At 43.8% G+C, this 13,827-nt stretch overlaps 1 protein-coding gene across 1 annotated transcript; it reads left to right on the forward strand.

The window, feature by feature from the left end:
* Positions 1 to 655: 655 nt before the first annotated feature.
* NLRP10 (NLR family pyrin domain containing 10) lies at positions 656 to 3,664 on the forward strand. Its single transcript, XM_027979843.1, is given in 5 exon segments — positions 656 to 747; positions 2,780 to 3,266; positions 3,268 to 3,568; positions 3,571 to 3,585; positions 3,588 to 3,664. Coding segments are annotated over 5 exon segments (972 nt in total).
* Positions 3,665 to 13,827: the final 10,163 nt, after the last annotated feature.

Below are 13,827 nucleotides of genomic sequence, written 5' to 3' on the forward strand. Positions count from 1 at the left end.
TTTTTAATAATTTATCTATTAATTTTTTTTGTTTTCTATGCAGATGATCATTCTTTGCACAAAATAGCTTTCATTTTTTCATTCCTAATCATTATACCTTTGTCCTTCCCCTCTCCCCACTTTTTTTTATTGTGCTGGCTACAGACTCCAGAACAATAGAATTAAAGTGCTGATTGCAACTGTGCCTGTTCTGGTCCTGATTTTAAAGGGAATAATACTTTTTCTAATCTTTACCCATTTGAATAGTGTTTCCTGGGGGTATTTTTGTAGGTTCCTTTAATGAAGTTAAGTAATTTCTACAATTCCTAATGAGTTTAAGGAATTCTCTACAATAGTTCACTAAGAAAATTTCTTAAAAATAGTTATGAATAGTTTTCAATTTTATAGTTTTTTGCTCAATTATGATTATACATTTTATTTCTTTAATTTTTAATGAGATTAATATTCGTAGATTAAAAAAATTAAAACAGTCTCCCATTCTTGAGCTAAACCCAATTTGTTTACTACATATTACTTCTTCCACACAATATTGGGTTCAGATTGCTAATATTTTGTTTAGGATTTTTGTATTTAAATTTATGAGTGTAATGGGTCTGGGTTTTGTATTAAGTTCATAAAGATGAATTTAGATGGGATTTGCATTGACTCTAAAGTAATGTATGGAGCTCAGGAGGCTGTGAAAATTGTGCTCAGGGTCTCGATGGTTGTGAACCTGTTGGAGATCAGCCACGTTTGTCGGGATGGCGAGTGCAGCAGGGGGCAGAGGAGGCCTTGGGACTCTTCCTTGGTTCATGGTATTTCCAGAGACTACCCTCCCCCCAGCCTATAATTCCTACTTTCTCTCACTCTTGCCCTCTGCCCTTGCCTGGGAGCCCCAGTGCCTCAGGGTCCTAGTGGCCTTGAGCTGAAGGCTCTGACTGACTTGGTTAGCAGTAACAGGAAGCAGGATCTCAGTTCCCAGAGATTGAAGCCAGGCCACGGTAATGAGAGCTCTGAATTCCAGCCACTAGACCATGAGGGCCAGTGGCTACTGGCAAGGCCCTGGCTTGTCTGCTTTGTAGAAATGAATTTCAACAAAGAGATGGAAAACAGTGAAACAAGTGTTTATCAGGAAGTAAAAAAAGTACGTGTAAATAGGCACACATGGATGGGGTCAGGGAGAGTTGTGCTTCTGTGTATCTTATATGGGGCATTTCTTCTGGGTTTCCTCTGGCCAATCATCTTATTCTGCCTGGCTCTGAGTCTGTATTTGGTATACCTCAGGGTCCTCCACTCTTAGCCAAGGTGGATTCCAGTGCAGAGGCCTGTGGGAAGCTTGACACCATCTATTATGGGGTGACACCCTCTCCCTTTTTAGCCTCCCAAGAACTTTTCTGTGCATGGGTGGTTGGGAAAGTCTCCTTGACCTCAATAATTGAGAAATATGTATTTTCTTTATCTTTTATCTGGGCAGGACTTGGCTCCTCTCTGCCCCTGCTATTTTGTTTATCTTGGAGTATCTGCCCACAGGGGATTCCCAGGAAACTCAGTGGCAAAGAATCTGCCTGCCAATACAGGAGATGGGAGGGATGTGGGTTCAATTCCTGGTTTGGGACGATCCCCTGGAGTAGGAAATGGCAACGCACTCTAGTACTGTTGCCTGAAAACTTCCATGGACAGAGGAGCCTGGTGAGCTATAGTCCATGAAGTTGCTATATTTCAAGAGTTGAACTCAACTGAGCAACAGAGCATATACGCACACATCTGTCCACAGGGAACAGACTTCAGGTCCTCAGCCTGGGGCCCATCTATCTTCTGCTTCATGATCACTGCGGGGTGGAGGGTAGGTATTTATCAATAGAAAGACTAGTGTATCTTATGGTTATAATGCCCTCCTGGTCTCCAGTTGTCATACTAGAGGAGGAGAAAGTATGAGCAGCTTAGAAGTTGGGGGTGGTGTTGGTGAAGGTATTTCTGCTAACTAGAAGAAGCAGCCTCGAGCAGTGGGCTCACACCTTTCTCCAGCTTCTCTCATACAGGCAGCTCAGGCTGCTTCTCACAAGGAACCAGTGGACTGATGCCCCCTAGAGGGTGGGGCAGTCATGTCGCCTAAACAGCCCCCATCCCTTCTAGGGTGCTGGTTGAGAACGGAGGGTCTGTGGAACCAGGGCTTCCTCCACAGGCTCCTTTCTTGCCTGAGAGCTCCTCTAACACAGAGACAGGAGGGTTCTGTAGACCAGGAGCTGGGGGGCTCCTGCTCAGAAGACGGTTTATCTTTAGCACTTGGCTTACCTTTACCAGGAATGGGCTCCTATGAAGTCGCCATTCTCCAGTTTCCCTTTCTCCTCTTTCTGACCTCACCAATTCACGTGGGGACATTTCACGTGAACACTCAGACATTCACACACACAGTGACTTTTGCATATACACATATTTTTACAAAGATACATGCTGATGCCGTGTGTGCAAAAATACACAAACTTTCATAGCACACTTTCATGAGTATGTGGGGAAATAAGGATTCACTCACACTGCACGAACACCCCCCCCACACACACACACACAGAACACAGCCTTGCACACTCATATAGCTGGGCACAAGCACACCACACATGCATATATGCACAGGCACACATACACACACACACTCACATACACATACTTGAAGTGGGCCCTCTCCATGTTGCTAGAAGTATAATCTTCAGAGTGGAACACAGAAGATAAGAATAAAGGACAGAGGCCAGCGTTACTCTCTGTTTATTCCCTTCTCACTACCTAACACCCCACTTGTCTAGCACAGATTATGGATGGGAGAGCATGTGCGCCACCTACAGGAGATTCAAGAAGGGGGCGACAATGGCAACCATGACCAGCTCCTTCCAGTGGCCATGCCCAGCTCAGGGAGCCCAGACTCATCTCCCTGCCCCAGCTGGGAGCTGGAGCTGGACTCTGTCACAGTGGGGGCTCTATTTGATCCATAAGAAGAGCCCTTCCAGGTCCCACCCAGAGTGGCGCTACAGGGGTCAGCTGGCATAGGAGAGATAACCCTGGCCGGAAAAATGGTGGTGGACTAGACCACTGGCACCCTGTTCCCAGGCTGGTTTGGTGATACCATATGTGAGCTGTAGAGTGGGTCCTTATATGTGGCCCTGCTGGCAGAGGGCAAACTGGACCAGCTCCTCCTCTGATGTTGTAGGGACAATCAAGCAGCTGTCACAGAGCTTCTGAGGCAGCTGGAATGGCTCCAGTTCATCCTAGATGGCTATGATGATCTGCAGGGGCCCTTGTGCCAAGAGGTTGAAGAGGCTGAGGTCCAGTCTCATGGAGGACGTGCTGCACCCTTGAATCAGGAGGACGGTACTGCCGAGGTCCTCCCTTCTCATCACCACCCAGACCCTGGCTTCGTGGAATCCAGAGCCCTTGCTGAGACAACCACACTCTGACCACATCCTCAGAGCTTTCTCTGAGGACAAGAAGAGGAGTTATTTAAGCTCATATTTCACAGATGAGAAGCAAGTTAGAAATGCCCTTGACATTGTGCAAGCAAATGATGTTCTCTACAAAGCATGTCAGGTTCTAGGAATTTGCTGGTTGTCTGCTCTTGGCTGAAGGACAGGTAGAGAGAGGCAGAGAGGTCTCAGAGGTGCCCAGCACAGTGCCCAGTCCATACTGTGGTGTAATGTGATCAATTGCAGCTTATATAAATAGTGGCTTCACAAAATTCGGGAAACTTTTCAAATTTCCATGTAGGAAATGAGCCAAGGTTTGTCACAGACCTTTAGTTTTGGAACCTGTACTGTGACTTGATTTAGCTCCACGGTAATAACATATAATGACTGTCCCCAGAAGTGCCTTTAACTGACTTTTCTTTCTGGAAATATCAGTCAGTTCTAAGGGCTAACTCATAATCTCTCTCTCTCTCTCTTTTTTTTTTTTTTGGCTTTGGTTCCCTTTGTAGAGAAAAGAAGAAAAAAGGAATTCTAGATGTAGATGTGGTCAGTTCCCAGCTCTCATTTTTATGTTTTTATTTATTTATTTATATATTCATCAGCCATACTACCTGGCATGTGGGACCTTAGTTCTTCAACCATGGATTGAATCCATGCTCCCTGAATTGGAAATGCAGTCTTAACCCTGGACCACCAGGGAAGCCAGTCAGCTCTCATTTTACTGATGAGGAAATTGAAGTTCAGTCAGGGGCTCCATCAGGTTCTGGGGTTCCTCAGGCAGCTCTCTACTCAGCCCACGGTGTAGAGCAGAGGTCTACAAAGACTGTCCAGGTGCTGCAAACCTCACCCCATTCAGCAGTCGCCGAGAGCTCCAGTGAAGCTGAGAGTTTTAACACTGCCTCAGACCCTCAGACACCCCTCTTTTTGCCTTTCGCACAGTGTTATTGCTGTTATGACTCCTCACAAGTTGACTTCACATGGACTAGTTCCAGAAAGCTGCTGGACATGCTCAGATATATGAATCCAAGTTAACTCAGCCTTGAGTGATCAATGTGGGACCCCATGACACTAATTATTATGAGCTTTTCTTTACACGGAAAGTTTGGTGGCTCCACATTTGATAATTATGTATGTACCTGTTGAACACACAGACTATGTGTATATATAGAATCTGTGTAAGAAACTGCACGTGTGTGTGTGTGCTTGCTCAGTTGCTTTAGTCATGTCCAACTCTTTGTGACACTACGGACTGTAGCCCGCCAGTCTCCTCTGTCCGTGGGATTCTCCAGGCAAGAGTACTGGAGTGGGTTGCCATGCCCTCCTCCAGGGGATCTTCCTGACCCAGATGCGGGACTGATCCCGCATCTCTTACGTCTCCTGCATTGGCAGGTGGGTTCTTTATCACTAGCACCACCTGGGAAGCCCGAAAGTGTGCACATGTACTTAATTAAAGTGCAGTTTGTACTGGATTACTGAGGAGGCCAGTAGAACCCACTTAGCTAGTCTGTGTTGGCCCCTAGAGAGTTTGAATGTTCTCAGCAGACCAACTCTTGGGAGTCGTAGATATTTGGGGAACAACAAAACAGGTGCCCCAGTCAGGCTGCTGGTTTTTCATGGGAACAAGGAGATCTGTTTTTCAAAAAATGAATGTAATAGCCAACTGAAGTTTAGACATGCTATTTTACATAGGATTCACATTCAAACCAAACTAGATTAAGCAAAAATTAAATGACCCACTATTTTCTTTCTTTTCTTTTTTAAAGCTGATTTCTAGTTAGATCTGTCTGGCTTTTTCTAACAATGTTGTCTGGGCTTCCACCCTCTTCCCCTCTGTTGCTCTTTCTATAGTTGCCTTTTGCTGTTATATGTCAGAGAAGATGGCCACAAGGGGCATCAACCTAAACCATTCTTACAGCCAATAATTCCATAGGGAGGGATAGTCTTTATGAATAGCTCCTGCAGGGAAGCTGGAGAAGGATTCTGACCTGACCCTGAGCAGATGTCAAGCCTTGAACAGTTTCTTTGGTCTGGACAATGAACTCTGACTTGAGTGACTCTCATGGCCTAGGTTACATTCGAAGGGCTGAGTAAGAAAGGACCAGCACCTCCTGAAACATAGGGCATGGAAAAGTGGATCCCCTAAGGAAAGGATTCTGAGTGACAACATATCATACTGCACACTGATACAGCGTATACATCCTGAACACAGATAAAGGGTTGGCTGGCCTCTGGTCTGGTTGGTTGTCAGACTCTGCCTCATGGGAATGCTGCTGGCTGCTGTTAAGCAGGGCCTGATAACGAAGTGTCAGGTTGTGGAACCCTAAGAGGCCCCTGGCCTAGTGCTGGCTCACTGGTGGGCAGAGTCAAGGTCTTGAAGACTCTGGGGCTGCTGCCCACCCACTGGCAGGTGAAACCAGGGCCTGGGGTTAGTGCCAGACTACTGGCAGGAAGAGCTGGTTCCTGGAGTCTGGCAGCAGGGCATAGGGATCTGAAGGCCCATTTCAGACTGTATGCGGGAGATGGGGAGGTGGCTCCTGACACAGTTGTGTATGGAGTCAACTGAACACAGCTGTTGTTCAGTTGCTAAGTCCATGTCCAACTCTTTGCAGTCCCATGGACTGCAGCATGCCAGGCTCCTCTGTCCTCCACTTTGTCGTGGAGTTTCCTCAGATTCATGTCCACTGAGTCAATGATGCTATCTAACCATCTCATCCTCTGCCCCCGCCTTCTCCTTTTGCCTCCTGTTTTCCCCAGCATCACGGTTTTTTCCAATGATTCAGCTCTTTGTGTCAGGTGGCCAAAATATTGGAGCTTCAGCATCAGTCCTTCCAATGACTATTCAGGGTTGATTTCCTTTAGGATTGATTCTTTTGATGGGATCTGGAGTGTCCTGAAGGTTGCTGTTGCCCTGCTAGTGGGGAGGGTCTGGCCTACATTCTGGTGTCTGCCCTCTGGTGGATGAGGCCGGTCTAGAGGTCTGCGCAGGCTTCCTGGTGGGAGGGGCCTGTGCCTGTCTACTGGTGGGTGGAGTTAGTTTTTGGCCCTCTGGTGGGCAAGGTGGCAGTGGGCTTAGGAGGTCTTTAGGCCCCTGTCTGCAGAAGGCTGGGGCTGTGTCCCTGCCCAGTTAGTTGTTTGGCCTGAGGCATCCAAGACTCCAGACTATTAGGTGGGGCCAGGTCTTGGCCCTAAATGCTGGAGGAAGGAGCCCACACAATGGAGTCGGCCTGTCAGCTCCTCCTTCAGGGTAGAATGAGCTCCTAAATATGGGTGCTGCTAGTGTCTACGTCCCCAGGGTGAGCTGCAGGTGCCTCTCCAGGAGACTCTCCAAGACCTGCAAGTAGGTCTGGCCCAGGCTCTTATCAATTACTGCTCTTGCCCTGGGTCCCAGAGTGTGTGAAATTTGTGGAGTGGAGTCTCTATTTCCCCTAGTCCTGAGGGGCTCCTGCAATTTAACCCTGCTGGCCTTTACAGCCAAATACCCCAAGGGCTAATCTTCCTGGTGCTGGACCTTCTAGACTGGGGAACCTGATGTTGGGGCTCAGAACTTTTGCTCCTGTGGGAAGGCCTCTGGGATACAATTATTCCCCAGTTTGTGGGTTTCCCACCTGGGGGTGGTCCCTCCCACCGTGGTCTTGGTCTCATTTCTTCTTTATGCTGGTAGCTGTGGAAGATCTTTTCTGGTAGGTCCCAGTCTTTTTCACTGACAGTTATTCTGCAGATAGTTGTGATTTTGGTGTGCTCTTTTTTTCAAAAATGAATATTAAACAAGCCTTTTATTTATTCATTTATTTTTGGTGATGCTGGGTCTTTGTTGCTGCGTGGGCTTTTCTCTAGGTGCGGCAAGCAGGCGCTACTCTCTAGCTGTGGTGCGCGGGCTTCTCATTATGGTGGTTTCTCTTGTTGCTGAGCACAGGCTCCAGAGTGCTCAGGCTTCTGTAGCTGTGGCTCCTGGGCTCTGGACCACAGGCTCAGTGGCTGTGCTGCACCGGTTTAGTCGTTTCATAGTACGTGGGATTCTCTCAGACCAGGGATCGAACCCGTGTCCCCTGCATTGTCGAGTGCATTCTCTACCACTGAGCTACCAGAGAAATCTGATTTTAATGTGCTCTTAAAAGGAAGTGGGTCTCTCAAAAGGAAGCTCTGGGTCTCTCTCTAGCCTCTTGGCTGCTCTCCTCATCTCCTTACTTAGCTTCCCTTTGCGGGGTGGGAGGTGTGAGCCATGAGAAAGAAAAGGCTATGGTCAAAAGGAAAGAACTAGGAGACAGCTCTCGGGTCCTTTCTGAAAGAGTGGGGTTTGAGAGTGGCAGGTGGAAGATGAATCAGACAAAATATAAGATGTCTAGTTAACTTTGAATTTCAGATGGACAATTAATACATATTTTTTACATGGGATATACTTACATTGAAAGATTATTTGTCATCTATCTGAACCTCAGATTCAGACTGGTCACCCTGTGCTATTATTTGCTCAATCTGACCACCCCATTCAGAGGAGGGTCATGGTAGAAGAGGCAGTAGCTGTGAGCCAGGTGGAGTAAGGTATCAGCTGCTGTAGCTCCAATTACCGCTGAAATCTACCGCCACCTCCCCTTGTCTTCCGATCAGGTGCCAAAATTCCCAATAATGCTCAAAATTCTCCAAGCCAGGCTTCAACAGTATGTGAACTGTGAACTTCCAGATGTTCAAGCTGGATTTAGAAAAGGCATAAGAACCAAAGATCAAATTGTCAGCATCCGCTGGATCATCAAAAACGCAATAGAGTTCCAGAAAAATATCTATTTCTGCTTTATTGACTATTCCAAAGCGTTTTTGTGGATCACAAAAAACTGGAAAATTCTTCAAGAGATGGGAATACCAGACCACCTGACCTGCCTCTTGAGAAATCTGTATGCAGGCCAGAAAGCAACAGTTAGAACTGGACATGGAGCAACAGACTGGTTCCAAATACAAAAAGGAATATGTCAAGGCTATATATTGTCACTGTGCTTATTTAACTTATATGCAGAGTATATCATGAGAAATACTGGGCTGGATGAAGCACAAACTGGAATCAAGATTGCTGGGAGAAGTATCAATAATGTCAGATATTCAGATGACACAATCCTTATGGCAGAAAGTGAAGAAGAACTAAAGAGCCTCTTGATGAAAGTGAAAGAGGAGAGTGAAAAAGTTGGCTTAAATCTCAACATTCAGAAAACCAAGATCATGGCATCTGGTCCCATCACTTCATGGCAAATAGGTGGGGAAACAGTGGAAACAGTGTCAGACTTTATTTTTGGGGGCTCCAAAATCACTGCAGATGGTGACTACAGCCAAGAAATTAAAAGACGCTTACTCCTTGGACCCACCTAGACAGCAAATTAAAAAGCAGAGACATTACTTTGCCAACAAAGGTCCCTCTAGTCAAAGCTATGGTTTTTCTAGTAGTCATGTATGAATGTGAGAGTTGGACTATAAAGAAAGCTGAGCACAGAAGAATTGATGCTTTTTTTTTTTTTTTTCAATTAGTATGCTTGGTCCGGCCTCCCAAGCCAACGACCCCATCCCCTAACTCCAGTCCTGCCACTCAGTCCACCAGAATTGTTGCTTTTGAACTGTGGTGTTGGAAAAGACTTTTGAAAGTCCCTTAGACTTCAAAGAGATCCAACCAGTCCATCCTAAAGGAGATCAGTCCTGAGTGTTCATTGGAAGGACTGATGTTGAAGCTGAAACTCCAATACTTTGGCACCTGATGGGAAGAACTGACTCATTTCAAAAGACCCTGATGCTGGGAAAGTAAAGGTAGGAGGAGAGGGGGACAACAGAGAATGAGATGTTTGGATGGCATCACCAAGTCAATGGACGTGAGTTTGGGTAAATTCTGGGAGTTGGTGATAGACAGGGAGGCCTGGCGTGCCGCAGTCATGGGGTCGCAGAGTCGGACAGACACGACTGAGCGACTGAACTGAACTGAACTGAACCGCCAGGAAGAGACTGAATTTATGTAAGTAAATCCACACAGCTTTGAGATTGGGTTGGCGTGCTACACTTGACGATAGCCTGCACTGTCCAGTGACATCTGGGACATGGTTACCACGTAGGAAGTGACTGGCAGAGAACACATTAAGTCAGACATATCTGAGGTGGCTGGGTGCTTAGAAAGATTACCCAGCTCTTCCTGCTTTTAGTGTGACTTTTTCACAGCAGTATGTGGACAGATACAATAAAACAGATATATATCAGGACTCCCCCAGGTGGAAATAATGCCTCAGCATGAATTTCACCTGCGACAAAATCAAATGTACAAAAAAAAAAAAAAAAAATCAAATGTACAAAATATCTTATATTGGTGTTATAAGCATGTCAAAACCATACCAGATATAGTAGAACATTTTTGATGGCCTAGAAATGATAAATGTAAATTACTTGTTCTCATTGTTGCTAGTTGAATATACGTAAACTATCACTGATGTGAAAATCAAAGTGATTTACTGGACACTCAGTAAAGGCAAAAAAGACTTAGTTCCAAATGTTGGATCTGCCACTTTCTAGATGTATGTATGTTTTTATGTTTTTGTTAAGTTTCTTATCCTTTCTGAGCATCAGTTTTTAAAATATGATATTATAAAATAATAAGTTCATAAAAATTGTAAAATTAAAACCTTATAATAATAGCACTTTATTTTTTGCTGTCTTGCATACAGGGTCATCATTGCCATCTTTCTAAATTCCATATATATGTGTTAGTGTACTGTATTGGTGTTTTTCTTTCTGGCTTACTTCACTCTGTATAATCGGCTCCAGTTTCATCCATCTCATCAGAACTGATTCAAATGTATTCTTTTTAACAGCTGAGTAATACTCGATTGTGTATATGTACCACAGCTTTCTTATCCATTCATCTGCTGAAGGACTTTTGGACTCAGAGGGAGAGGGAGAGGGTGGGATGATTTGGGAGAACGGCATTGAAACATGTATACTATCATGTAAGAATTGAATCGCCAGTCTATGTCGGATGCAGGATACAGCATGCTTGGAGCTGGTGCACGGGGATGACCCAGAGAGATGTTATGGGGAGGGAGGTGGGAGAGGGGTTAATGTTTGGGAACGCATGTACACCCGTGGTGGATTCATGTCAATGTATGGCAAAACCAATACAGTATTGTAAAGTAAAATAAAGTAAAAATAAAAATTTAAAAAAAAAACAACAAAAAATAATAGCACTTTAGAGAGATGATAAGACTTGGGACTGCTATTACTATATACATACAAATATAATAATACATTTATTATATAAATATAGATAAATAAAATATTAGAGTATATTTAATATAAAGATAGACATATTTATAAAATATAGTAAATATTGAAAATAGTACAATGTATATTAATTGTTAATATATTGTACATATAATATACATAAATATTGTATAAAATATAAATGTAATGACAATTTTCAATTTATAGCAGCAGTAATGATGACAATTTTATTTTATTTATTTTTTAACTGAGAAGTTTGGTTTTTTTGTTGAAATACATTTGACATTTGGCTGTTCATGTCAGCATAAACTGAACACTGGTTCTAACACATACCTTGTGAAATTAGTAACATTATTTTAGCAGAAACGTAATAGAGGCAGAGAAGTTACATATTTGCTCAGTCATAAAACTAGTCCAGATATTTTGACTTCAAGCTAAAAAGCCCCAATTATAAAATCATCTGATTGATTTTTTTTCTCCATTAAAATTTCAGTATTACCATATTTCTACTAGAAAATATCAAACATATTGGTAAGAACATCCAGGCTTTCTACAAAGTAACTTCAATCAACTTAATGTATTTCCTATTACTACAGAATTTCTTAATTGGGGAGGTCATGGTGGAATTGAGCCTCTTGAGTGAAGAGGTGTTTATTCCCTGTAGAAACTGAGAATGTTGCTCCAAATTTGTGCAATTGAATTTTCTTAGGTCCATATGGGATATTCTTATGGGCTGCTGCTGCTGCTAAGTTGCTTCAGTCGTGTCCGACTCTGTGCAACACCATAGATGGCAGCCCACCAGGCTCCCCTGTCCCTGGGACTCTCCAGGCAAGAACACTGGAGTGGGTTGCCATTTCCTTCTCCAATGCATGAAAGTGAAAAGTGAAAGTCAAGTTGCTCAGTCGTGTCTGACTCTTAGCGACCTCATGGACTGCTGCCTACCAGGCTCCTCCATCCATGGGATTTTCCAGGCAATAGTACTGGAGTGGGGTGCCATTGCCTTTTCCGATTCTTATGGGCAAATCTATATAAATTGGGAGTAAATTCTTTAGAGAAAGATTCTCCTACATCAAACAATTCAATGCTGTATAACATTATAAAATCAGTGCATTGAATCACTGAGTTGTTTTTATGGGAGTATTTCTCAAGTAAAGAAGTGAAATATATGTTTAAATGAGATGAAAATCAGAGGCAATCATTAGGTTAGGAATTGAAGAGTCTACTAATGTACCTGTCAGTGGGTTTACAATTTACAGTTTTTCTCAATGATAATTGGAGATGCCTATCAGTGCTCAGGTAAGAATGCCTACTACACCATCTTTCATATTCAAGCATAAGTTTGGGCAATAATTAGAGCTCTAAGTAGTTTGCTTGCACTAATTATCGGTTCATAGAGGTTTGTAGCTGGAGTGGCAGATGGTCATAAATAAGGTTAGTCATGAGAAAGATGAAATCCAGAGGAGGAAGTGATTTGCCCAAGGTCATTTACAGAAAGTTAACATTAGAGTCAGAAGAACATGTCAGTGAATTAGGCCAGCATTTTAGTTTATATTAAAAGGAAAAGATGGACCATTTGGGTTTAGTTTAGGTTTTTTTTTTTTTTAATGAAGGCAGCACGTTTAAATTTGTTTCTAACTTTATCAGCCCCAGGAATTTGTATATTTTTAATATACTCTAAATTTTCTTATTTTTAAAACTAATTTGGTTTTACCCACCTCGAGTTTAATATATACTTTTGCATACTAGAAATGGTACTTAAAAAGTTTATTTTTCCAGTAGAGTTTACTAATTTGGAAAATTTTTTGATATCTAAGATATAATTATTAAAGTTGATACAAACATTTAATTTTAATTTATCACTATGGCCAAATTCAGTAAATCACCTTGCCTTTTATTCTCTGCTATTGTCCTAATGATCTGAGCTCAAGACAACATTACATGTCTTTAGGCTGCTTGTCTTTCTGTCCTGGCTTCCTCATGTCCTACAGTGAAATTCTGCTAGTTTTCAAAGCACCCTCCAAAGGCCAATTCTCGTACTAAGATGTTATTGAATAAATACCTTTGATTTCAGCGAGCCAGCCTTCCTGCTTTCACTTCATGACCCTTCTACCATGACATCCTGTGCTTATGGTTATTCACTCTCCTTTTCCATTCAGAAGTAATATTTCCCTCTTTAAATTTCTAGAGTATTTGCCCTGACTCTGGTTTCCCTTAAATGACAAGCTGAGAAAAGGCATTTTATTTTACTGACAGAAGGAGACTCTGAAGGTTTGGGGAGTGAGGGTATTATTTTGGCCAGGGTGTGAGGGATAGATTGGAGGAGAAGTTACAAAACCTGGAGAAGCCAGTTTGGAAACCATTTAACGATGGGAGGGAGGTTGAAAGGAGAGGAAAAGAGGCAGTGAGCTGGAGCAGTGAAAGTAGGGATGAACTTGCTGAGCCCAGAGGGACTCCAGATTTTAAAGATAAAAGCGTCCAAAAGTGAGGAGGATGTTAGAGGCAGGGGAGAGTTGGTCTGGATGACTGGAGGGGAGATCAGGGGACAAGTGAGGTGCTCTGCCCAGAGAGGGGCTCAGGAAGATTGAGGGGAAGATGATCAGCTCTGCCTGGGGCTGGCTAGCCCATAGGACTCCGACAGCACGTGTGCCTCCTACATGCTCAGCCACCATGATTCCAGTCTTTCTTCAGCTTGTGTGTCATCTGAATGGAGGGGAAGCTTTGCAGGCTGCAGTTTTCCAAGAACAAATCAGAGAAACACTCATGTCAGAACCAGAAGAGATGTCTTGGGTTATTTGTCTGCTCCCAACCATACAGGGGAACCTGAGTGCAGGGAGAAGCAAGGACTCATCTTGGAGGTAGTGGCAGAACTCATTCCTCCAATCTAGTAGTATTTCCAATCCAACAATAAGCCTCTGGAGAAGGCAATGGCACCCCACTCCAGCACTCTTGCCTGAAAAATCCTCTGGACAGAGGAGCCTAGTAGGCTACAGTCCATGGGGTCACTAAGAGTTGGACACGCCTGAGCGACTTCACTTTGACTTTTCACTTTCATGCATTGGAGAAGGAAATGGCAACCCACTCCAGTGTTCTTGCCTGGAGAATCCCAGGGACAGGGGAGCCCGGCGGGCTGCCGTCTATGGGGTCACACAGAGTCGGACAC

This window comes from Ovis aries, chromosome 15, assembly GCF_016772045.2.
Source record: "Ovis aries strain OAR_USU_Benz2616 breed Rambouillet chromosome 15, ARS-UI_Ramb_v3.0, whole genome shotgun sequence".
Classification (NCBI taxonomy): Eukaryota; Metazoa; Chordata; class Mammalia; order Artiodactyla; family Bovidae; genus Ovis; species Ovis aries.